The sequence below is a fragment of the Erpetoichthys calabaricus genome, chromosome 8 (genome assembly GCF_900747795.2).
Source record: "Erpetoichthys calabaricus chromosome 8, fErpCal1.3, whole genome shotgun sequence".
In the NCBI taxonomy this organism is placed as follows: Eukaryota; Metazoa; Chordata; class Cladistia; order Polypteriformes; family Polypteridae; genus Erpetoichthys; species Erpetoichthys calabaricus.
In genome coordinates this window covers 6,613,102-6,640,728 of record NC_041401.2, presented here as the reverse complement: position 1 = coordinate 6,640,728, position 27,627 = coordinate 6,613,102, and the positions used below count along the sequence as shown (strand labels likewise).

At 44.2% G+C, this 27,627-nt stretch overlaps 1 protein-coding gene across 1 annotated transcript in view; it reads right to left on the bottom strand.

Moving 5' to 3' along the window:
- Positions 1–2,121: 2,121 nt before the first annotated feature.
- Positions 2,122–27,627, bottom strand: part of ppp1r1c (protein phosphatase 1, regulatory (inhibitor) subunit 1C) — an 80,401-nt gene continuing 54,895 nt past the window's right edge. Inside the window, exon 5 of the mRNA XM_028806211.2 lies at positions 2,122–5,218. Coding sequence (XP_028662044.2) covers positions 5,130–5,218 — 89 coding nt within the window. The 3' untranslated portion in view covers positions 2,122–5,129. The remainder of the gene's footprint in view (positions 5,219–27,627) is intronic.

Sequence of the window (27,627 nt, the reverse complement as noted above, 5' to 3'; positions counted from 1 at the left end):
GAGTTTACTAGAGAGTGACTTGAAGGTGGTGGAAGCCCCCAGTCAGAAGAGATCTCCAGGATTCTGATGATGTCTCGGGACCCCTAGAGGTTTATTTTTTTCCCCCATTAAAGCTGCTAACTGAGTTTATGTTCTCCTCTGCTCCGTTGTCAACTGGCCATAGTCAACAATTAAAGTCATGGATGGACAATAGACCAGGAAGCCACTATAGTGGATGGTCAGGATTCCGTGAGGATAGCATGGGATGTACTGTACGCATGGTGTAAGAAATGGATGAACTGGGGTCCCAGCATCTCCCTTACCCAGCTAACTGGGTCAGTATAGCAGATGGACTTTATATATGGTAGAGCATCCCATTCAAGATGTTTCATTTTACCTTTCTCCATCAGTATGCCAAAAGAAGCAGAAGACACTGGGAGACCACCTTCCCAATGCATGTAGTTCCCCAGTACACCATGGGGCAGCGTCACTCTTAGCGACCCCCATCTGGATACCCACAGGGCAGCATGGGAGTTGTGGTTCCATGGGGCTGCAGTGTTGGGTAGCGTGGGTTCCACCAGGATGGAGGATCCCTAATTCCAAGTTGGCTCTACCTGACTTAGTAGTGCATCCTGGACACTGTGGTTTTCACCCAAAGTACTCCTAGGTCAGGTCAGGTTGGGGGGTTTGCACTGGTACAACATGTTACCTCATCCACCACATGACGAAACAGCTTAGGATTCCAGTTGGCAATTAGGCAGACACGCAATCCAAACCCACCCTTCGGAGACGACCTTCTATCTGCTGCAACTGGGTGTTACATTGGCATCCCCTTGGCCTGGTCCAGCCACTAAGGTCCTCAGGTCCTCAACAATAAGGCAGACCACCCTCTGGGAGGGTGCCATAGTGCTGTAACTGACGCTCCCTCACAATGCAGGTCATGTGCCTCATTCGGGACTCTGTGAGCAACGCCAAGTCAAACCAAAGGGTTAGGTCAGGTTTCATAGAGAGCCCGCCCTCCAGGCCACCCATGGAGATGGAGGTGGGAGATGAGGAAGCCCAGGCTCACCTGGGTTGAGCAGAGGGAGAAGAAGAAATCGTGTTGTCTAATGTCAGAAGAAGAAGAAGAGGCAGCAGCCTGTACCAGAGATTCCTTGAAAATAAACAGTCAGGTTGCATCTGGGGTACTTGGGGGGGTCTTGTAATGCTCCCTAGTGGCCAGGGCCTCTTCTCTGTCAGCTGTCTCTTCCTTTGTCGGAGATCAGGCCAATGATGGTGCGTCATCAGCAGACATAAAGATGGAGTCTGGACAACAAGTCCTAGCAGGGGGCTCAGCACCCATCCCTATGTGGAGGGTCAGCTTGGAGGATGGGACGCTGTATATATGCACAGTTAAGAGGTGCAGGGGGTCCCACAAAGTCCCAGGTTGAGAAGTTTGCTGGTCCAACAGGGTTACACGCTGAGCTGTGGTCTGTAAAGAGGAACACGAGAACAGGACCCTTCAGTCCATCAGGCTAATAGCTAAGCTGCCCCCATATCTCATCCAGATCCTTCTTACAGGTTTAGGCTTCAAGGACTCTGGTGACACAGTTGTTATTATCCAGATGTGCCAGGATGGCATGACATAGAAGGGATGTGACATCTTCTGTGGACCACCTAAGACAATACGAGAACTGGAGTTAGCCCAGACTATCTAGAATGTTCAGTGCAGCGGCTCCTCAAAAGGTCACATCACCAAATGACCGTGACATAATGGGACAACTTGGGAGTCAGCGATGAACCAAATGGCCGCCTCACATTGGCATTTCACGGGTTTCTATGATGACGTAGCAAAGAGGGCCATCCAGAAAGTCCTGAGAATGGACTTTTCTATTTTGTGGCAGCAATGAGTTGAGACCCCCCCCTTCACCAATGACTGGGATGCCACACCTGGCAGGTGACCATTAGATGGGTGAAGCGAGAAATTGCCATCCACTCAGTTGTCCTCACATTGGCTGCTCATCAAGTTTAGAAAAAAAATATTAAAATTCTATTTACGAAAATCACAAAACTAGAAGCAGATGTAAGACGACCCCCCCAGCTTGACATGTCACGGACCCCCATTGCAAACATTTGACTGGCACAATTAAAGAAAGAAGAGGGCACCACTGGCTGAAGAAAACACTGCAAGTCTGCTTCTGTAGAAAGGCCTTTATTGTCATGAAACTCATTTTATTTGTTTAATAATCCAAAACAGGTTATTTACAGCTGATTGGATGAAACGGAATTGACTTTATTTTCAAAGCTGAAGCTGCACAGCTGGAAAAGACTTCCTAGAACTTCTTGATTAACTCCAAAGAAAACAAAGAGGGACGAGTGCCACCCTATGAAGGGCTGCCAAGAGTTCAAAATATGAAGAAGAGGGCACAAGGCCCATGAGCACTGGGGTTTTAGTGGCCACACAGACCTGGCAGAGAGGTGGGCCAGCAGGGGTGGAGCCTAAAAAAGGAGGGGTTGTGTCAGAGGGGGTGGAGCCTGTGAGAGAGAGAGAGAGAACTGTGTCAGAAGGGCCACAGCCTCTAATTTGGATTTGCATATTCATTTAGTCCAGACTCAATGACAAAGAATGAAGGGGCGGAGCCCAAGAGAAAGAGAGCAAGAGATGGAGGGAGAGATTTGCTCTAATTTGTATTTAGTTATTTAGTACAAATATGATGACAAAAAATGAAAGGGTGGCAATTGATATAGAGAGGGAGCGATAAAGGGACAGATGTGTGTGTCAGATAGAGTGGGGCCTGAGTGACAGACAGAGAGAGAGAGATGTGTCAGAAGGGTTGGAGCCTGGTGCTTGGGGGTTGTTGGGTGGGCATTGGGCATCATGAGGTGGGTGATTTTATAGGTATTGATCCGTTTATGGTCGTGATTGATTTGCTGTAATTTGTAATTTCATATTCATTTCATAAAAATTTGATAACAAAATATAAGGGGTGGAGCCTGTGATCAAGAGTTAGAGAGAGAGAGAGACATGTCAGAAGGGTTAGATTTGTTGTAATTTATAATTTCATATTTAATTTTAAAAAATTGATACAAAAAAATAATCAGGGGGGGGGGCTGAGAGAGAGATGGTGTGTCAGAAGGGATGGAGCTTGAGAGATTTGCTCTAATTTATATTTGCATATTTATTTAGCACAACTCTGATAATAAAACAATGAAGGGGTGGAGCCTGATAGAGGGAGGAGAGGGAGGGAGATGTGTGTATCAGAAGGGGTGGGGCCTGAGTGACAGACAGAGAGAGGTGTCAGAAAGGTTAGTGCCTGGTACTTGGGGTCAGTTAGGCGGGCATTGGTCAATGGCAGGAGGGTGTTTCTATAGATATTGATCCTTTTATGGTCATGTTTGTTTTGATATAATTTGTATTTGCATATTACTTAATATAAATGTCATAACTAAAAAGAAGGGCATGTGGAAAACAGACCGAGAAAAAGAGAGAGAGAGAGAGAGAGAGAGAGCAATGACATCAGAATGGGTGGAGCCTGAGAGAGAGAGAGCAATGGTGTCAGAAGGGGTGGAGCCTGAGAGAAAGAGAGAGAGTGCAATGCATTGAGAATGGGTGGAGCCTGAGAGAGAGAGAGAGAGACAGAAAGAGTGCAATGCATTTAGAAGGGGTGGAGCCTGAGAGAAAAAGAGCAATGGTGTCAGAAGGGTTAGAGCCTGCCAGCCTACTTGGGGCTGTGAGGTGGGCAGTGTTTGTTGCGTGGTGGGTGTTGTTGTTATGCATTGATTTTCAGGCAGTGTGGCTTAAGGGTTAAGGCTTTGGAATTCAAACTCTGAAGTTGTGCTACTGAAACTGTGGGACCCTGAGCAAGTCACTTCTCCAACTGTATAAGCAAAAAAATGTAACTAATTGTATCTTAAATGGTGTAAGTCCCCTTAGATAAAGGCATCAGGCAAATAAGTAAATGTACATAATTTCATGTTTATATTTTATTTAATAAAAATGTAATACCATAAGGCAGAAGGGGGCGGAGCCTGAGAGGGCTGTGTGTCAGATTGGGTGGACTCCAACTGTAAGACAGAGAAAGGCAGATGTGTCAGAAGGGGCGGAGCCTGAGAGAGAGACTGTGTGAGAGGTGCTGTCTAAATGGGCGGAGCTAAACCACAGATTGTGACCGAGAGAGAGAGAAGAAGATGAGGAAGTAAAGTCATCTGCCTGGATACACGACCACTGAAGGTGCCAGGAAGGACCCCAGCTTGGATCAGCTCATGGAGTTAAGAATGCGGGTGCAGATGGCAGAGCCAGTGGCATGATTGTGCAGCCAGAGGGCTTGGCAGAGAAAAGGTCATTGAAAAAGAAATGAAATAGCAGCTGAGGAAGGAGAGGACCTCCAGTAAAGCTCTTGTAAGGAAGCGAGGGAGAGACGTTTGACCTGTTAGGCTACCAGCACTGGTAAAGATAAAATGTCACCCCAATAATGCCTTGAAAAATGGAGCCATATTGTCACACAGTGCAACTCCCAAAGGTCAGGATTAAAAGAGATCCGAACATCAACACCAAATACTTAACACAGAAAAGCAAACGAATATTCGTAATTCTCCAGTTTTTGTTCGAGGTGCTAAACCGTAATTGTTGCGATTCATAATAATGATGACGACTGCGCCAAAATAGCGAGATGTACACGTTCACACCCAGCGGGTCACTTCAAAGGGCTCAGCCTTCGAGTGTCCCAGCAAAACTGAAAAGCTGAGGCCACACCTGAGCAGGACATGCTGGGGTCCAAGGGTCTGACACAAGCCAGAAAGACAAAAGACATATTGTTTTCTGGATAAGAAATTGCATTGAACACATCACGGAAAATTGGGACAATCCGATTATGAATTTCTAATACGTTTGGACCTTTCATTTGGCCTCCCAACATGGACGGTCCATGAGCCACGGCAGGTGTGACGTCACTGACGGGGAGTTGAGGGGACGGCGCCGGGTTGTCCCGCTTCAGTTTGCCCGTCCTTCACTTTGAGTCACGGAGCCTGCGCTGAAGTTGGACATCTGTGTCCTGAAGCAGGTCGGGGATTTCTCCTGAGAGATTTCCAATTACAGCGTCTTCTGCAATTGTTGCAAAATATATACGTATATATGTTAACAATGGAGGAAAAAAAAAAAAAAGACAATGTGTCTACTGGGACCAGTCCTTGTCCGGTTTGTTGACGGCCTCCTCTTCCTCCAGGAACGCCGATTCATTTTGCATTTTCATGAGCTTCACCCCTACAAAGTGAAAAAGAGGATCAGGTTTAAATGGGAGATCTTCAAAGTCAGACCTTACGTCTGGAAATGCGTCAGACAAATCAATAGATGACCCCCGTCACCCCCCAAAAGTCAATACAAAGCAGAGTCACGCCCCCCTCTGTCCTTGACGTCAGTGACCCAGTGGTGTACCGCTTTCACTCGGGCTCTGCACGACGACTTGAGGAAGGCACGCGTCTCTCAGGTTTGGCCGGTGACTGTGGATAGAACACCTGGAAGACAACTGGTGACGAGATACTGGAAGAGAAGAAGAAGCCCAGAGTGGAAACACACACAGCAGGCTGGTCACCAAAGGCCTAGTGACGTGCCTGGTGAGAACTGGTGACACTGCACATGTCATCATTAGCACATTCACATTTCTAAGTACTGTATATATTGTGAAGGACTGCCGGCGTCCTTACCTGACTGGGACGCCCTCGGGACGGAAAGACAGGGAGAGACGACTTCACCTCCCCCAGGACACTAGATGGCAGTGAGCCCAGGCTCAGATTCCCACATGGGTGCCCACAGGACATGCCGGGTATTGTGGTCCAGGAGGACAGCCCTGTTGTGTCTCGTGGGGGCCACCAGGGGGAGCTGTAGGATCAGGGAGTCCCTACATAGTGGGGTTTCTACCTCAAAAACCGAGAGTCCACCTTATGAGAAGGATTTAGGAGTCGTAATGGACTCTAAGCTATCGACTCCTAGACAGTGTTCAGAAGCCATGAAGAAGGCTAACAGAATGTCAGGTTATATAGCGCCTTGATGTGTGGAGTACAAGTCACAGGAGGTTCTGCTCAAGTTTTATAACACACTGGTGAGGACTCATCTGGAGTCCTGGGTGCAGTTTGGGTCTCCAGGCTACAAAAAGGACATAACAGCACTAGAGAAGGTCCAGAGAAGAGCAATGAGGCTGATTTGAGGCCCTGGAGAGCATTCATGTTTGGGCAAATTTGTAGACAATAAAATTTAATGTCAGTAAATGTAAAGTTTACTTGTAAGAAGAAAAAATAAGTTTGAATACACAATGGGAAGTCTGAAAATCAAAGTCCACCTTATGAGAAGGATTTAGGAGTCGTAGAGGACACAACACGATCAACTGCCAGACAAGACATTGAGAAGGCTAATCTATACTAATAAAAGGCAAAGCCCTCACTGACTGACTTACTCACTGACTCACTCACTCACTCACTCATCACTAATTCTCCAACTTACCGTGTAGGTAGAAGGCTGAAATTTGGCAGGCTCATTCCTTACAGCTTACTTACAAAAGTTAGGCAGGTTTCATTTCGAAATTCTACGCGTAATGGTCATAACTGGAACCTGTTTTTTGTCCATATACTGTAATGGAGGAGGCGGAGTCACGTATCGCGTCATCACGCCTTCTATGTAATCACGTGAACTGAAAACAAGGAAGAGATTTACAGCACGAGTCAAACGCGGGAACGAAGGTAAATGACGTTAATTGTTGAGTGTCTTTTAATACTGTGTAAGCATGCATATTAACACATGTGCAATTAAACGTGTGCATTTACGGGGTGATTTCTCAGGCTTAAAAGCTCGCCTTTTATTAAAAAGGTAAATGCAAACTGTTTTCATTCTGAAGGGCACAAACCACGTTAGATTTCAGCCATTAAACGCGCAAAAATGTCGGTACACCAGATAAATAAGCGCAACATATTATCAGTTGTATTGTATGCTTACAATACATATTAAAATGTGTTAATCGTTAACTAATATTATGGGATGGTGTTTTTCGACTCGCGCCTTGATTTAAACGATTGCATGTCTTGGTGGGTTTGCGTAGCTTATTGTCAATATCTTTACACCTCTTTTTAAGACTTAATTTAAAAAGGTTTTCTTTTCTTCTTAATTAAAATTTAAAAGCAATACTTCACCGCTGCGAAGCCCCTCTAGCGCTGACGTCCGAGGTTCGATTACCATAAGCGAGTGCAGTGAGTGTGTACGCCTGATGAGCCAAGAATAAGGGGGAAAGACGTGTCGCGTACTCTTTGCACTATTTGACAGTAAACTATTTTCAACCATTCTATGATCTGCTTCTCACAACTGAAGGCACCGTGGCTGATGTTAGCTGACTTGCTGGCCAACCATAAGCGTTACCTGGTAGGTAACCAGCCACTCACTTCACTCCCTTACGGGAATCGAACCTCGGACGTCAGCGCTAGAGGCGAAGCCCCTAAAATTGCGCCACGGCGTGTGGTTCATTTATTTGACAACATGTAGATCGGGGTAATTACATTCACGGCATTCGTAGTCTGATTCACAATCTGATTGTATGGGTGGTTACCTACCAGGTAACGCTTATAGTTGGCCAGCAAGTCAGCTTGAAGTGATCACTCGAGTGAAGGCAGCTTCACAAAAAAACAGATCCTTAACAAACTGTTATTAGTATATTTTCCCTCAATTTTAAAAGGTTTTCTTTTCTTCTTCATAAAAATTTAAAAGCGGTACTTCGCCGGTGCGAAGCGCATGGATTTGAGCGACTGACGCATACAGACATATTCATGAGTGCAGGTACTTCAGAAAGAAAGCACCGTGTAAACCTAAAGTTTAAATTAAGTTCATAGACCTACAAAAGGTTGCCATTGATTTGAGGCAAGATTGCTTTTCTCCTGTACAACTATACATTGCATTCTCAAGAGTGTGCTTACACGGCTTGGTCATATTACAACCAGAGTGCTGAACTGACAACGTCGTATACAAACAGAACTATAACAATCATAAAAAAAGAAAAAACAAAAAGCGAAGAACCCTTGGATTTAATAAAAAGGCTCCTTCCTTGGCGAAGCAACGAAAAAGGAAGACCTTATATGGCGTTCGTTTATAAAACAGCGGAAAAGCTATGTTAAGGCTGCTTCACAAAAAAACAGATCCTTAACAAATTGTTATTGGGATATTTTCCCTCAATTTAAAAAGCTTTTCTTCCTAATAAAAATTTAAAAGCAGTACTTCACGGGGATTTATATATATATATATATATATATATATATAGATGTATATATAGATATAGATATATAGATATACATATATAGATATAGATATAGATATATATGTATGTCTATATATAAATATGTAAGCTTATAAGTACTGCCTTACTTCTCTTTACGAAAGGAAGATGTAATGATACTTGATTTAAATGATTCCATGTCTTGGTGGGTTTGTGTAGCTTATTGTCAATATCTTTACACCTGTTTTTAACACTTATTTACTGAAACGGGATTTCACGAAAAAAGTTAGGGCTTTGCTACAGGATACACCCTCCATAAGTTAAGCAAGTAAAAATAAAATATATATTTCTGTTTTATTTAAACCTTTTAAGTTTGTATGCATAGCCCCATTTGGCTGTTTTAGTTTTTTTTTTTTTCTTCAGTAATATTTAATCTCCTTAAAGAAAAACAACATATGCATTTTACTTTTTTTGTATCTCTTTAGTAATATTTTAGTGTAAAAGGATAACCAGTATTTAAACCTTTTATGTTACTTTATAAATTTATTTTACACAATGTTGAAAAATTAATAAGAAAGCTACATATTTTGGCAGCTGCTTCTTTAATTTTCAATGAAATGAAACAAGCTCTCCAAGAGAAAACCTCAATGAAGAAGAAACAGTTTGCACTATCTAAAAAGGAGAAACCCTCATTTATAAAGGTTTGCTGCAGATGACTTAAGTGAAAATAAATGAATAGTTCCTATGTGTATAATACATATTTATCTATTTTACTTATGCCTTTATTCCAGCAACTTGCAACATCTGAGGTACAATTTGTTACATTACTTTTGTTTTTTGCAGCACAGGCAGGTGAAGTGACTTCCTCAGGGTCACACAGTGGTGTCAGTACCAGGATTTGAACTGACAAGCTCCGGGTTTGCTGAAATATTACTGAAGAAAGAAAAAAAACGAAAACAGGCAAATACGGCTATGCCTACAAATGTCCATCCATCCAATATCCAACCCGCTATATCCTAAATACAGGAGCCAATCCCTGCCAACACAGGGCACAAGGCAGGAAACAAACCCTGGCCAAGGTGCCAGCCCACTGCAGGGCGCACACACCCACACACACCCACACACCAGGGACAATTTAGAATCGCCAATGCACCTAACCTGCATGTCTTTGGACTGTGGGAGGAAACTGGAGTACTCGGAGGAAACCCAGACAGACACAGGGAGAACATTCAAACTCCACGCAGGGAAGCGAACCCGGGTCTCCTAACTGACACCTTTCACTGCGCCACCATGCCGCCCGCATACAAACTTAAAAGGTTTAAATAAAACAGAAATATATACCTTTATTTTTACTTCCTTAACTTGTGGAGGGTGTATCCTGTATCAAAGCCCTAAGTTTTTTCATGAAAGCCCCTTTCAGTCAATAAGCCTTAAAAACAGGTGTAAAGCTAAACTTGCGGCACCGCTATTCAATTACACTTGCCTAACGCCTCTCCTAAGGGGACATACTGTGGGATCTGGGCATCCGTCAAAGCACCAATCACAGGCCCGATTAGAAAGCAGGAAGCTGTGATTTGTCGTCTCCCTCCCACGTAACAATCACAGCCTGTGTTACAACGCACTATGTATGTATGTGTATATATGTGTATGTGTGTATATGTATGTGTATATATATGTTTACATAACCTCTTTAACACACTACTTCTCCGCTGCGAAGTGCTAGTCTATACTAATAAAAGGCAAAGCCCTCACTCACTGACTCACTCATCACTAATTCTCCAACTTCCCCTGTAGGTAAAAGGCTGAAATTTGTCAGGCTCTTTCCTTACAGCTTACTTACAAAAGTTAAGCAGGTTTCATTTCGAAATTCTACACGTAACGGTCATAACAGTTGACAACGTTCGCCATGTTAAACTTTCTTATTTATGGCCCCATCTTAACGAAATTTGGTAGACGGCTTCCTTGCGCTAACCGAAACCGATGTACGTACTTATGTCAGCCGCCATATTGAACTTTCCAACGGTGTTTGGTACTTATGGGCCCATTTTCAAGAAATTTGGTACGTGGGTTTGCAATGCTAACTGAATCCTACTTACATACATACAGTTCGGTCCATAAATATTTGGACAGAGACAACTTTTTTCTCATTTTGGTTCTGTACATGACCACAATGAATTTTAAATGAAACAACTCAGATGCAGTTGAAGTGCAGACTTTCAGCTTTAATTCAGTGGGGTGAACAAAACGATTGCATAAAAATGTGAGGCCACTAAAGCATTTTGTGAACACAATCCCTTCATTTCAGGGGCTCAAAAGTAATTGGACAATTGACCCAAAGGCTATTTCATGGTCAGGTGTGGTCAAGTCTGTCGTTATGTCCTCATCAATTAAGCAGATAAAAGGCCTGGAGTTGATTTGAGGTGTGGTGCTTGCATGTGGAAGATTTTGCTGTGAACAGACAACATGCGGTCAAAGGAGCTCTCCATGCAGGTGACAGAAGCCATCCTTAAACTGCGAAAACAGAAAAAACCCATCGGAGAAATTGCTCCAATATTACGAGGGGCAAAATCTACAGTTTGGTACATCCTGAGAAAGAAAGCAAGCACTGGTGAACTCAGCAACGCAAAAAGACCTGGACGTCCACGGAAGACAACAGTGGTGGATGATCGCAGAATCATTGCCATGGTGAAGAGAAACCCCTTCACAACAGCCAACCAAGTGAACAACACTCTCCAGGGGGTAGGCGGGCGTATCGATATCCAAGTCTACCATAATGAGAAGACTGCATGAAAGTAAATCCAGAGGGTGCACTGCAAGGTGCAAGCCACTCATAAGCCTCAAGAATAGGAAGGCTAGATTGGACTTTGCTAAAGAACATCTAAAAAAGCCAGCACAGTTCTGGAAAAACATTCATTGGACAGATGAAACCAAGATCAACCTCTACCAGAATGATGGCAAGAAACAAGTATGGAGAAGGCATGGAACAGCTCATTATCCAAAGCATAGCACATCATCTGTAACACACGGTGGAGGGAGGCAGTGTGATGGCTGCCAGTGGCACTGGGACACTAGTGTTTATTGATGATGTGACACAGGACAGAAGCAGCCGAATGAATTCTGAGGTGTTCAGAGACATACTGTCTGCTCAAATCCAGCTAAATACAGCAGTCAAATTGATTCATGATACAGATGGACAATGACCCAAAACATACAGCCAAAGCAACCCAGGAGTTTATTAAAGCAAAGAAGTGGACAATTCTTGAATGGCCAAGTCAGTCACCTGATCTTAACCCAACTGAGCAGACATTTCACTTGTTGAAGACTAAACTTCAGACAGAAAGGCCCACAAACAAACAGCAACTGAAAGTAAAGGCCTGGCAGAGCATTAAAAAGGAGGAAACCCAACATCTGGTGACGTCCAGGAGTTCAAGACTTCAGGCTGTCATTGCCAGCAAAGGGTTTTCAACCAAGTATTAGAAATGAACATTTGATTTCCAGTTATTTAATTTGTCCAATTACTTTTGAGCCCCTGAAATGAAGAAGGGATTGTGTTCACAAAATGCTTTAGTTGCCTCACATTTTTATGTAATCGTTTTGTTCACCCCACTGAATTAAATCTGAAAGTCTGCACTTCAACTGCATCGGAGTTGTTTCATTTAAAATTCATTGTGGTAATGTACAGAACCAAAATGAGAAAAACGTTGTCTCTGTCCAAATACTTATGGACCTAACTGTACATACGTCCATAGCCTGCAGCTCGGTCGCCATGTGAGGCGGTGTTGGGTCCCCCATCCCCACGTAGTTGGCTGCCTGCCTATATAAGGCCGTCCGTCGCTCCGGTCTCTTCATTCCCTTCCTTGCTTCACCATGGTATTCGCGTCTCCCTGCTGATAACTGCAGCCTTTTTATTTAATCCACGGCTTCTCCGTTGTTTTATTGTTCGTTTATTACGATTATAGTTATTGTGTAGGTATTTTAGACTTAGTTTATATTGTTCAGGTACCCATTTCCTTTATCGTTCCTACTGTACCCCCATTAACATGGTGATCACCATCGATCAAAGAACTGTCACTTACTGAGTGGTTTCCATGCCCGGAGATGGCACCTGCCTTTTCCATTCTCTGTGTTACATATTACACGGCCATATCAGGCTCACTCTTGATATCCGGAGGAACATTGTGTCTTATGTATTGAATGACTGGCACAGGTTCAAGGTGTGGACTGATGACGGTACAGGAGATAATTATACTACACAGGAGCACTAGAAGAGTGAAATGCTTAAGCCTTTCACCTATGGTTCTGCATGTGAGTTGATGGCTGCCGCTGAATTGTTCGGTTGTCACTTTCAAGTGTACCGAAATGGCCAAATATTTTACACCTTTGGACAACCGCCAATGCCTCTTAAACATCTTAGATTCACAGGTGACGATCTGAGTAGTGGACACTTTGATGTTTATGAATGTTTCAACTCTCAAAAGCTGGATGCCAAGTTATCGATGAAACCCATTGTATGCTTACAACGCTTGACAGACGCCGAATGTCACTTCAACACAACATCCATCCATTTTCCAACCCGCTGAATCTGAACACAAGGGTCACGGGGGTCTGCTGGAGCCAATCCCAGCCAACACAGGGCACAAGGCAGGAACCAATCCCGGGCAGGGCGTCAACCCACCGCAGGACACACACAAACACACACTAGGGACAATTTAGAATCGCCAATCCACCTAACCTGCATGTCTTTGGACTGTGGGAGGAAACTCACGCAGACACGGGGAGAACATGCAAACTCCACGCAGGGAGGACCTGGAAAGTGAACCCGGGTCTCCTTACTGCGAGGCAGCAGAGCTACCCACTGCGCCACCGTGCCGCCCTCAACACAACAAATCCTGCAAATACTAACGTGATTGAAACAAATCATGAAACTCAAACCAATTATGACAGCAGCAATCCAAGCAGTGAGAAAAAAGTAAAAAGGAGTCGTGTCAGACATCGTGGTACATTTTCTGATGCAGCTACACGGAAACAACTTTGTGACGCTGCCACCAAATACGCACAAGTTCATAGAGCTTCTGTTTCTCGGCATGATCGCAGTAATGAAAAGCAGCTCATACAAAAACAACAGGTTTGGCTCAAAAAAGCCGATTGTGGATTTGCGTACGACCCAAACATACATTATGACTCTGACAAAACAGTACGCATTGGATCCATGGATGGTGACTGTGAGTATTGTCAAGCTCATAGGTGGAAATGCGAGTCTCCTGGTTTGTGCTGTAACGGTGGTAAAGTCTCTCTCACTCCTTTACATAAGCTTGCTACGCCGCTGCGAAGTGCGGCTATTTTGCTAGTAGTGTTATATAGCGCCTTGATGTGTGGAGTACAAGTCACAGGAGGTTCTGCTCAAGTCTTTATAACACATCTGGAGTCCTGGGTGCAGTTTGGGTCTCCAGGCTACAAAAAGGACAAAACACCACAAGAGAAGGTCCAGAGAAGAGCAACTAGGCTGATTATGGGGAGCTACAGGAGGTGAGTTATGAGGAAAGATTAAAAGAGCTGAGCCTTAAGGAGATGAAGAGGAGACCTGACTGAAGTATTGAAAATTATGAAGGGAATTAGTCCAGTGGATTGAGACTGTGACATTAAAATGAGTTCATCAAGAAGGACCTAAGAGTTGTAGTGGACTCGACTCTCTCAATATCCAGACAGTGTTCAGAAGCCATGAAGAAGGCTAACAGAATGTCAGGTTATATAGCGCCTTGATGTGTGGAGTACAAGTCACAGGAGGTTCTGCTCAAGCTTTATAACACACTGGTGAGGCCTCATCTGGAGTCCTGGGTGCAGTTTGGGTCTCCAGGCTACAAAAAGGACATAACAGCACAAGAGAAGGTCCAGAGAAGAGCAACTAGGCTGATTTGAGGACTTGGATAGCATTAAGATTTGGGCAGATTTGTGAACGATGAAATTTAATGTCAGTAAATGTAAAGAATTACATATAGGAAGAAAAAATGAAGTTTGAATACACAATGGGAAGTCTGAAAATCAAAGTCCACCTTATGAGAAGGATTTAGGAGTCATAGAGGACTCGACACAACCAACTGCCAGACAAGCCATTAAGAAGGCTGACAGAATGTCAGGTTATATAGCGCCTTGATGTGTGGAGTACAAGTCATAGGAGGTCCTGCTCAAGCTTTGTAACACACTGGTGAGGCCTCATCTGGAGTCCTGGGTGCAGTTTTGGTCTCCATAAAGACATAACAGCCCTAGAGAAGGTCCAGAGAAGAGCGACTGGGCTGATTCAGGGCTACAGGGGATGAGTTATGAGGAAAGATTAAAAGAGCTGAGCCTTTACAGAAGATGAAGAGTAGACCTGACTGAAGTGTTTAAAATGATGAAGACTATTAGTCCAGTGGGTCGAGATGGTGACTTTAAAATGAGTTCATCAAGAACACGGGGACACAGCTGGAAACAGTCGATTCCCTTCTTCACGTGCAGCTGCCATCGTTCTTCACTCTTTGTTGAGGGCTTTCAGCGAGTGAGAAGAGCCCATCCAGTGACTGGTGACTTGCTGGCATCAGGATATCCCTAAAGCTGGGAGATTTCATGACAGAACGTGTGCGGTTTTGAAATTCGAGTTCAAGTATTCAAGCTTCTCACATCAGGAAGTAATGAAACAAGCCTAACCCTAACCCCACGAAATAATGAGGTCACTTAGCAATGCTGTGCCACAACGCAAGGTGACATCCTCTCATATAGACTCGTTCTGGCAAGTGGCAAGAACGTCACCTACCGAATGAAACAAAAAGGCTCGCTGTGATCGATTTCTCTGGAGAGCGGGTGAAGATGGCTGACGACACACCACGGCAAAAAGGAAAATACTCAGGAGGAAGGAGAACTGCACCCGAATCCAGGAGGGGAAGGAACTGGGCCAGTAATGTGCAGCTAACGTGGAAATGAGACTCCTGAAGGAGCTGCAGCATCCTGAGAGGGTCAAAGACATATGGAAGGAGGAGCTGGAATGTCAGGGAAGCAGCAGAGGGACCATCTGTGAAGGAGGAGGTGGAGAAGGATGACAATGACCTGATAAATGTGGCCAGCCGGGGCCCAGCATGGGTGGTATCACCAGGGCAGAAGAAGACAAAAAGGAGAAAGTGACAAGACCTGGAAAAGGAGGTGGTGGTGGTCCCAGTCAGCACTGGACAAGACCATTGGTATCAAAGTCATCCCCCACACAGTTTAATTTCCTAAATGCGTAATAACATTTACAATGGCTAGAATTATTTTTCGTTATTTATCCCCACTCTTCTTTTTGTTCTTTCCTTTCTTAGGACCCTGCTGTGGTGCTACTGTCCAAGGTTCCTAGTCATTTTATAGGACTTTAGCTGTGGTACCCGTCTAAGACAGATTGAAATCAAAGTAATCAACGTAGACCTCAGCATTAATGTTTGCAGTGCGATGTCTATTGAGAAATAATTAGTCATTTATATAGTAATAAAATGCATTGTATTTGTCATTCCAACAGATGGGGCATCACAAACATTTTTAGTAATAAAATGCATTACTACACCTGTTTGTGATGCACCATCTGTTGAAATGACAAATGTAATGCATATGTCTTTGTTATATGCCATTTGGAATTGGATTCATAAAAGCAGTTTTAATGTCTGTGATGTACCATCTGTAGGAATGACACATGCAATGTATTTTAGTACTACAAATGTTTGTGGTGCATTTACTGTTGGAATGACCAATGCAATACATATGTTTCTGTTATATGCCATTTGGAATAGGATTCATAGAAGCAGTGCTAATGTTTCTGATGTGCCATCTGTTGAAATGACAAGAGCAACAGATTTTATTATTACAAATGTTTGTGACATGCCTACAGTTGGAATGACAAATGCAATGCATATGTCTCCATTACTTACCATTTGGTGTTGGATATGTAAAAGAAGTGCTAATATTTGTGAGGCACCATCTGTTAGAATGACAAATGCAATTCATTTTAATGCTACAAATGTTTGTGATGTGCCTACTTTCAAAATGGCAAATGTAGTGTATATGTCACTGTTGTATGCCATTTGGTATATGATTTGCAAAAGGAGGGTTAATGTTTGTGATGCACCATCTGTTGAAATGACAAATGCAATGCATATGTCTTTGTTATATGCCATTTGGAACTGGATTCATAAAAGCAGTTTTAATGTTTGTGATGCACCATCTGTAGGAATGACACATGCAATGTATTTTAGTACTACAAATGTTTGTGGTGCATCTACTGTTGGAATGACCAATGCAATACATATGTTTCTGTTATATGCCATTTGGAATAGGATTCATAGAAGCAGTGCTAATGTTTCTGATGTGCCATCTGTTGAAATGACAAGAGCAACAGATTTTACTATTACAAATGTTTGTGACATGCCAACGGTTGGAATGACAAATGCAATGCATATGTCTCCGTTACTTACCATTTGGTGTTGGATATGTAAAAGAAGTGCTAATATTTGTGATGCACCATCTGTTACAATGACAAATGGGATGCATTTTAATGTTACAAATGTTTGAGATGTGCCTACTTTCGGAATGGCAAATGTAGTGTATATGTCACTGTTGTATGCCATTTGGTATGTGATTCGCAAAAGCAGGGTTAATGTTTGTGATGAACCACCTGTTGAAATGACAAATGCAATGCATATGTCTTTGTTATATGCCATTTGGAATTGGATTCATAAAAGCAGTTTTAATGTTTGTGATGCACCAACTGTAGGAATGACACATGAAATGTATTTTAGTACTACAAATGTTTGTGATGCATCTACTGTTGGAATGACCAATGCAATACATATGTCTCCGTTACTTACCATTTGGTGTTGGATATGTAAAAGAAGTGCTAATATTTGTGATGCACCATCTGTTAGAATGACAAATGCGATGCATTTTAATGCTACAAATGTTTGAGATGTGCCTACTTTCGGAATGGCAAATGTAGTGTATATGTCACTGTTGTATGCCATTTGGTATAGGATTTGTAAAGGCAGGGTTAATGTTAATGATGTGCCTTCTGTTGGAATGCCAGAGACAGACACTTATCCTTAATTAAGGTGGATGTTACGAATCGTGGCAGGTAAACCCTTTTGAAATGGTCGCACCTCAGACTTGTTGAAAACACAGAAAAGTTTGTGAATTCCAGTGAACTTACAGTGAAATGCATTGAAGACAATGAAGAAGGAGAAGATGACAGAGTTTCGAGGGGATTATAAGGATGTAATGCTCTTTAAAGTGTCCCTGAGGGCTGCCAAAAATGCTGAAATGATTATTGTGGTCAAAAACGTGACCTGAGCTGTGAGGCAGCAGTGCTAACAACTGCGCCACCGTGCCTCCCACACAACAAGCGATGCAGACGACGGCTCCAAACAGATCTGAAAAATGAAATCCCATCAGCGCAGCACAACACTTAATCTCTCGCTGCGTCTGTTGAGCTCCTAACACCACAACTACCTAAGGGTCACAGAGCCCGACGTACTCGGAGGGTGCTGTCCCCGTCACTATCTGACTGTCACTGTCCCTGTCGCTGTCACTATCTGACCTGCGCCACATGGCAAGAAGCATAACATGAAGACACAATGTACGAGGAATCTCTTCAAAGCATCTCCGTATTTTTATAATATTCTCATTATGGTCAGCAGATAAAAAGATGGCGAGTGGTTTGCGGAGCAGCGATCGAGTGGCGACGTGGCGCCTGTGTGTATCTTACAGAATGCATGCGTGATGTTTGACGGCAACTGGGCAGGTAGTACAGATCAGGCAGTGACCTCCCCATCCAACATGTCTGCGCCAGCGCTGCGGTGTCACATGGGCCTCACAGAGCATCATGGGAGAAAATAAAATAATAAAGAGTGTGCTTAAGTTGGCCACATGGCAAACGTTTAGGAAAAAATTTCAGTAAAGCTGGCCAACTCACTTTGACAAACCCTTTGGGTGCATGTCGTCGCTCAGACTGGTGGGCAGTCAGCTTGTTGTTTTTATGCTTGGTGGTCTGTTAGGTTTCTTTGGTCAGATGGATTCATTTTTATTCATTTTGCCCATTCAGGAGAGACTCCTCTACTCAGTCTTATTGGATTCAAATGGGAATCATTTCTGGGTGGCACGGTGGCGCAGTGTTTAGTGCTGCTGCCTCGCAGTAAGGTGGGTTCGCTTCCCGGGTCCTCCCTGTGTGGAGTTTGCATGTTCTCCCCGTGTCTGCGTGGGTTTCCTCCCACAGTCCAAAGACATGCAGGTTAGGAGGATTGGCGATTCTAAATTGGCCCTAGTGTGTGTGTCGGTGTGTTTGTGTGTGTGCCCATGCGGTGGGCTGGCACCCTGCCCAGGGATTGGTTCCTGCCTTGTGCCCTGTGTTGGCTGGGATTGGCTCCAGCAGACCCCTGTGACCCTGTGTTCGGATTCAGTAGGTTGGAAAATGGATGGATGGGAATCATTTCTTGTCCCACGGGTGATAACGGTGCTGGTGAATTTTTATCCCTCACTAAATCAAATTCTTCTTCTTTCGGCTGCTCCCTGCTCACCACAGGGGTCTCCATCTCTCCTTGTCTTTTCCATAATTTTCTGCCTTCATGTCCTCCCTCGCCACATCCATAAACGTCCTCTTTTCCTCTTGCCTGGCAGTGCCATCCTCCACATTCTTTTCCCGGTGTACCCCTCATCTTAAGCTCGCCCCTCTCATGTGCTCACCAAGCTGTCATACCTGTGTTGTCCCTCTCATATCCTCCTTCCTAATCGTAGCATCTTCAGCTGTGCCACCTCCACCTCTGCCACCGTCGCCAAACCATACAACATGGCTGGTCTCACTACCGTCCTGTAGACCATCCCTTTCACTCTTGAAGGTCCTCCTCAACCACAAGTCACTCCTGACACTCTTCTCCGTTGCTTTGGACTGTTGAACCCCAAGTCTTTCAATTCGTCGACCGTCACCACCTCTGCTCCTTGCAGTCGTACCCTTCCACCACCTTCCCTCTGCTTCACACACATGGCCTCCGTCTTTACTCCGACTGACTCTTCTCTCCGGTGTGTATCTCCAGCTCTGCAGGTTCGCCTCTGCCTGCTGTCCACTCTCAGTGCGGTCACCTTCGACCATCACAGTCGGCGGAGACTCCTGTCGGATCCTCGTCACCATTTCAAACAGGACAGGATGAGCCGATCCTTGATGTAATCAGACTGTCACTCCTCACCGCCGTCTCTCTGTCCTCATTCATGTCCTGCGCCACCCTCACCTACATCTCTGCTACTCCCGACTCCCTCATACGGCTCCAGAACTAATAAATCATGTGAACGTTTGTGTTTACTGAGGTTGAATTTTGTATTTCTACTAACTTTGTTTGGAGTTTAGAAACAATGAAGGGCCGTGAAGAAGTGAAAAGAAAGCAAATCAGGGCAGGGCCTGGGGTGGCATGGTGCCACGCAGTAACGAGACCAGGGTTCACATCCCGGGTCCTCCCGGTGTGGAGTTCGCGTGTTCTCCCCGTGTCTGTGTGGGTTTCCTCGGGTGTCTCCATTTTCCTCCCAAAGACATGCAGGTTTAGTGAATTATTATTTTATCATTTAATGTTTTGGCGGGTGGCACGGTGGCACAGTGGGTAGCGCTGCTGCCTCGCAGTTAGGAGACCTGAGGTTCGCTTCCTGGGTCCTCCCGGTGTGCAGTTTGCATGTTCTCCCCGTGTCTGTCTGGGTTTCCTCCCACAGTCCAGAGACATGCAGGTTAGGTGGATTGGAGATTCTAAATTGTCCCTAGTGTGTGTGCTTGGTGTGTTTGTGTGTGTGCCCTACGGTGGGTTGGCACCCTGCCCGGGATTGGTTCCTGCCTTGTGCCCTGTGTTGGCTAGGATTGGCTCCAGCAGACCCCCGTGACCCTGTGTTCGGATTCAGCGGGTTGGAAAATGGATGGATGGATGTTTTGTATCTCCTGTATTTATCTCTTTAGTGTTCTAAGCAGAAAATATTTGAATCCAATGTTACATACACAGCACCCTGCTGTTTAAATAAGCACCTGGATCATGGGAAAGGTGCAATATAAATAACATTTATTATTAGTATTATTATTATCGGTGACACTAAAGTAGCCCATGTGTGTGTGTGTTCACCCTGTGATGGACTGTCACCTTGTCCAGGACACCCTATGGTCCCCAGACCCCAGTGACAGCGACCCTGGTCTGAATTAAGCAGATTAATAAATGCCATAACAGCACAGGTTGGGGGGCAAATAATTTTTCACAGCACTGAACTGAACCCATAAAGGAGGTCAGCACTCCCATTTAAAGAGCCTGGGGTCCTATAAGAACAAAGAGTCTGCTCTGCCATTTCTTCTGTAGGTCCTCGGGGTGACCAGGCCAGCCCAGCTGATCCCAGATTTACTCGAATTTATTAAGAAGCAATGGACTCCAATGCCATAAATGATATGGTTGGTATTCTCAGAAATTAGAAATGAATAATGCAAGAATGACAAGACGTGACCGAATGCCAACAGTAGCAATCAGCTATAAATGACAAATTGCAGCCACTGGTGCGGACCTCCAGCACCAATACCTGCGGACCCCTGCTCTACATCACTCTTCGGTGTTGCCTTTTACTATGAGATCCCACCAGACAAAGCAAACCCCGGCATGAGGCACACACTTAGGATTTCAAACCGAGTGGTCCGAGTCCATTCATTCCAGTCTTTTTTTTTTTTTCTTTTTGTGCCCCCATTAGATCAAGGAACGGAAATGGCTTCTCCCACACCTGAATGTTTGCTAACACTGTCACTTAGCAGGCAGTCAAAATAAAGAGCAAGAAATGAGTCATTAGGCCCAATTTCAATCTGATCGGCTGCCAAAGACAACAAGCAAAGCACGGCGTCCATTTAGGGCACAAGAAGAAGGGCAATCACTCAGGAGGCTGTCTCTGCAAATCGATAAGGCGAGCGCAGCGCACGTGTCTGTGAAGACGAACTTCAGTGAGTCAGCAACCGTGGGGCTCTAATGGTCTCACTGTCGAGCAAAACCTCCGCACAATGAAATCGTGGATTTGACCGCCGATCGCAGTTTGGGATCCATTTGAATCAAATTACGATATGCGGACGACAAGGGGAACAGCAGCAAAAACAACAATAATAATAATAATAAAGTGGGATTAATAGAAAAGAAACCAAGGCCGGATTAAGACCCCCCACCCCCCCAAACCCCAGTCTCCTGGCTGGCTTAGCTGCCAAACAGAAAGATAATCGTACATTCAATAATACTGTGCATCGACACCAGCGGGGGGTCATTTCAGGACACAGACACTTCATCATTTCATCTACTTCAGCACCCTTAGTCATCTCAACTTTCTGATACTCGGCCGTTTAATCAGGTAGGGTGGGCCCACCAATGAGCAGTTCAGCACACAGATACTCCGACCTTTCAGTAAGTCGTCGTGGGTAATTGGAGAAAAGGCCCCCTGCCATCACCGGCCCCCCATACGGGCACACCAAGAACACCCTGATGGTAGACCCACACCTGAGAGCAACAATCATAAATACGATAGTTTTTAATAAAACAGCAACAAAGATAATGACTACAGTAATAATAAAATAACAAAAATAGTAATTATGATGATAGTAGTAATAAAGCAATACTAATGATAATGATGAGATAGATAGATAGATAGATAGATAGATAGATAGATAGATAGATAGATAGATAGATAGATAGATAGATAGATAGATAGATAGATAGATATGAAAGGCACTATATAATAGATAGATAGATAGATAGATAGATAGATAGATAGATAGATAGATAGATAGATAGATAGATAGATAGATAGATAGATAGATATGAAAGGCACTATATGTAATAGATAGATAGATAGACATGAAAGGCGCTATATGTAATAGATAGATAGATAGATAGATAGATAGATAGATAGATAGATAGATAGATAGATAGATAGATAGATAGATAGATAGATATGAAAGGCACTATATAATAGATAGATAGATAGATAGATAGATAGATAGATAGATAGATAGATAGATAGATAGATAGATAGATAGATAGATAGATATGAAAGGCACTATATGTAATAGATAGATAGATAGACATGAAAGGCGCTATATGTAATAGATAGATAGATAGATAGATAGATAGATAGATAGATAGATAGATAGATAGATAGATAGATAGATAGATAGATAGATAGATAGATATGTAAGGCACTATATGATAGATAAAATGTTCTAGATAGATAGATAGATAGATAGATAGATAGATAGATAGATAGATAGATAGATAGATAGATAGATAGATAGATAGATAGATATGTAAGGCACTATATGATAGATAAAACGTTCTAGATAGATAGATAGATAGATAGATAGATAGATAGATAGATAGATAGATAGATAGATAGATAGATAGATAGATATGAAAGGCACTATATAATAGATAGATAGATAGATAGATAGATAGATAGATAGATAGATAGATAGATAGATAGATAGATAGATATGAAAGGCACTATATGTAATAGATAGATAGATAGACATGAAAGGCGCTATATGTAATAGATAGATAGATAGATAGATAGATAGATAGATAGATAGATAGATAGATAGATAGATAGATAGATATGAAAGGCACTATATAATAGATAGATAGATATATAGATAGATAGATATGAAAGGCACTATATAGATAGATAGATAGTGTGGAAGACTCACTACTTCAGTTTAGCACACCCTGACTAGAGCTGCTGATTAACTGTGCAGACTGCATCTCTGTTGTTAGTCATTAGCACTAAAACAGAAGTAACATGATAGTTCTAATTTGTTACTAACCCTCACCTGTTCCGTTTCTCTTCTCAGTACTCAAATGTGCCACTTGGTGCCCACTGCCCACCTGCCAAGTTATTTTGCCTGCCTAACGTAAAGTCGCCTCTGATGGAGGATCGCAGGAATTGTCGGGTAGAAGGGTCCTTTCATCGGATTGGCTGGCCCAGCACTGACTCAGCTGTGGAATGGCCAATAGGGGGAGGCAGCTTGATGGCCGAGGTCTCCAGGACTCTAAACAAATCCAAATCATATTATGGGATATCATCTACTGTTCAATTCTGCTCCGTACTTGTAATATTTTTATTTTACTATTGTATTGTATTGAGGATGACGTGTGTTCTGTTCTGTGTATTGTGTTTTGTTGACCCCCCTTTTTTGACACCCACTGCACGTCCAACCTACCTGGATAGGGGTCTCTCTCTGAATTGCCTTTCCCAAAGTTTCATCTTTTTTCCCTACAAGGGTTTTTAATTGTCGTCTTACAGAGTCAAGGCCGGGGGACTGTTAAAGCCCATTGTGGAACTTCTTGTGTGATTTTGGGCTATACAAAAAGAAATTGTATTTTAATGTATTGCATACAGAAGTCACCAAAAGATAAGAGGGTTTTGATTTAAGACCACCAACCACTTCACAAAGTGGATTTGTGAATCTGCCAGCACCTGCCCGTCAGCATTTCAAGCTCATTGGCACCACATGTGGCCCACATCTGGTTTCACTGGCATAGGCCCTCAGCTCGGCCCTGACCTTGTCTACCCTGTGAGCAGCACAGAGCGTCTCTGATCAGGGAGGTGCCATTTTGAACATCCACCAGGCACAACAAGACAAATAAATTGGGCTGATAGAGCATTACGGTGAACGGAAATGACCAACTCACAGGAGAAAATCAATTGCACTTTACAGAAAAGCACGCCTGGATAGAGCAGAAGCCCTCTCGGCATTCATCCAGGCACTCAGCCACTGCCACACTTTTCATGCACATTGGTTTTCCTGGCTTAGGGGAAAAAATAATAAATGATCTGCATTTGTGTTAGACGGAGCGCAGTCTTGGATAAAGCTGCCCCCATTAAAGAGCCAAAGCAGGCCCAGACGGTGAGAAGCTGCTCAATTTGAGAAGCAGCCCCCTGGATGTCCACGTTTTCACAGTTCATCCTCATTATGGACTCGTTGCTGCTGTTCTCTTTTGCATTCACTACCCATTTTTTCTTTAAATATAATTATCGTTTTCCTTTTATTGGTTATTTATTTGTTAAAGGGGGAGGTGTATGAGAACAGATGGAAGAGGTACATAGAAAATGAAGAACATCCAAGGGTGGTATTGGGGGATGGAGTCAGACCCAGATGAAGGGTCCATCAACATAAAGAAGGAGACTCTGAAAAGAATGGAAAATGGAAAGACATCAGGCCCAGATGAACTCCCAGCAGAAGTGCGAAGTAGTTTAGGAGGAGATGGAGTAGATGTGTGGTGGGATGTAATGCAGGAGAGAACAGCAGAGGAGTGCAGGAACGGTGGGACTGTGCCCATTTATAAGGAGAAGGGAGACATTCAGGATTGTGGAAACTAAAGAGGGGTAAAGCGGATGTCACACACATCAGAAAGGGTTCTAAAGAGAAGACACCATAGGAGAGGGTATGTCATGGAGAACAACAACTGATGGAGTCTCTGCATTGAAACAAATGATAGAGAAGAAAAACAGGAAGGTCTTCATAGGGTGGTCATGGATTTGGAGAAGGTGCCTGGAGGTGTGTGAGAGAGAAAGGAGGAAACAGAGCAGTGTGTGATGATTGTCCAGGATGTGTAAGTGGGAGTGAGGACTTGGGTTCAAAGCAGTGTTGGGGTAACAGACAAGACCCCAATTAGAGGAGGTCTGCACCTGGGGTTTTCTTGAAGGCCTTACCTCTATGGAGTCATGGGATAAAAGACCAATGACCCATAGGTGCAGACTTTGTGCTGATGACATTGTGTTGCGTAGCATCAAATAAGAAGAAGTGGATAGGAAGTTGGAAGAATGGAATGGAGAAGAGGGTAGGAAGATAAACAGAAGATGGAAGAGCTGAGGTTTAATGGTGATGAGGATTCAGAAGTTAGGCTGCAGGGAGAGCCACTGGAAAGAGTGGAGAAGTTTAAATATCCAGGATCAGTAGTTGACTAAGATGGAGAATCAGATGCAAAGATAACCCACAGAATGAAGTATGGATGGAGACTTTGGGAGAAGACATCAGGAGTATTGAGTGATCAAAGAATGAAGGTGAAGGTTAAAGGTTACCGTGGGTCCCACATGGACTAGTGGTCCTTGGTTAGTTTGCATCTCCTTGAAATGAGGGTTCACTCGAAAATGGGGAACTGTGCCTTTAAGGAGAAGACGTGGACAGGACAATTGGGCTGTAGAGGATTTAACCCAAAAAGGAAGTTAAAGGGGCGGCACGGTGGTGCAGTGGATAGCGCTGCTGCCTCGCAGTTGGGAGACCTGGGGACCTGGGTTCGCTTCCCGGGTCCTCCCTCCCGCGTGGAGTTTGCATGTTCTCCCCGTGTCTGCGTGGGTTTCCTCCCATGCAAGTTAGGTGGATTGGCAATTCTAAATTGGCCCTCTAGTGTGTGCTTGGTGTGTGGGTGTGTTTGTGTGTGTCCTGCGGTGGGTTGGCACCCTACCCAGGATTGGTTCCTGCCTTGTGCCCTGTGTTGGCTGGGATTGGCTCCAGCAGACCCCCGTGACCCTGTGTTTGGATTCAGCGGGTTGGAAAATGGATGGATGGATGGAGGAAGTTAAAGAGAGAGTGAGAGAGGGAGAGGGGGAGACATCGAGCAGCGAAGTGAGGAGCAGCAGCGTGTTAGCACCGAGAATCCATCTGCGAGCCGCCTGCAGGAAAAGAAGTTTTATTTATTTTATTATAGTTCCTCTGGAGCAGGGGTCTGCAACTCCGGTCCTGGAGGGGCCCAGTGGCTGCAGGTTTTCATTCTAACCCTTTTCTTAATTAGTGACAAGTTTTTACTTCTAGTTCACTTGTTTTAAATTAATTGACTTGCTCTTGGGTGGTACGAGGCTGCTGCCTTCAGTATGGAGACCTGAGTTCGCTTCCCGGGTCCTCCCTCCCTGCGTGGAGTTTGCATGTTCTCCCCGTGTCTGCGTGAGTTTCCTCCCACAATCCAAAGACATGCAGGTCAGGTGCATTGGCGATTCTAAATTATCCCTGGTGTGTGTGTGTGTGTGTGTGTGTGTGTCCTGCGGTGGGCTGGCGCCCTGCCCGGGATGTGATCCTGCCTTGCGCCCTGTGCTGGCTGGGATTGGCTCCAGCAGACCCCCGTCACCAAGGATATAATGGGTTGGACAATGACTGACTTGCTCTTGAAGACTCAGATCCCTTAATTGTTTCTTTTTCCTTAATTAGCTGCCAAACAATAATGAGATAGAAAATGAGCCAAAACACAACCAGCAAACTGTGTCCACCATACAGTATATCCATCCATCCATTTTCCAACCCGCTGAATCCGAACACAGGGTCACGAGGGTCTGCTGGAGCCAATCCCAGCCAACACAGGGCACAAGGCAGGAACCAATCCTGGGCAGGGTGCCAGCCCACCGCAGGACACACACAAACACACCCACACACCAAGCACACACTAGGGCCAATTTAGGATCGCCAATGCACCTAACCTGCATGTCTCTGGACCGTGGGAGGAAACCAACGCAGACACGGGGAGAACATGCAAACACCACGCAGGGAGGACCCGGGAGGCGAACCACAGGTCTCCCAACTGCGAGGCAGCAGTGCTACCACTGCACCACCGTGCTGCCCATACAGTATATTAAAATAAAAAAGATGAAGGTCTGAGGAATGTCGATCTGCTCAAGTCCACAAAACATTTGACCAGAGCTCTTAGAAACGAGAAAATCAATAATTTCAGAAATGTCTGCAAATGGTCAATGAGAGGAACAACAAGCCATGGAATTAAACAACGAGTTTAAATAACGACAAGAATCAGAGCCTAATTAAGTGACTGGTTGGAGTTTGAGGCCCTGACTTAGGTGGTCTTCTGTTGGCTCCCTCACTTCACATTTCATTTGTGTTTGGGTGCCATTTAAGGAAAGAATTGAAGCAATTCAGGGGAACGATGGAGAAATTCAGGGGAGCAAAGTGGAGTTAATTAGCAGCAAAAACAGGTCACTAATTAAGAAAAGGGTTAGAATGAAAATCTGCGGCCACTGTGGCCCTCCAGGACTGGAGTTGGGGACCCCGCTCTGGATCGGTCAACCTATGGTCTGGTAGGACCGAATGTTTATGCTGTTGGCATCGACGGCCTGCGTACTCCGTTGTGTTTCCGGCATTTCGCCGTCCTCTTGAACTTTAGGGACAAACTGTTATAATTTGGGTGAAACAGGTTATCTTTTTAACGACAGCATCTCACCCCTGGTTTGTGAATTTTTGTCTTTATTCCTGGTATGTGCCCATTGTGTAGGGAGTTATGTTTAAAATGACTTCACTGCTAATATACAATACAATGCAATTTATTTTTGTGTAGCCCAAAATCACACAAGGAGGGCCGCAATGGGCTTTGACGGGCCCCCCAGCCTCGACTTTCTAAGA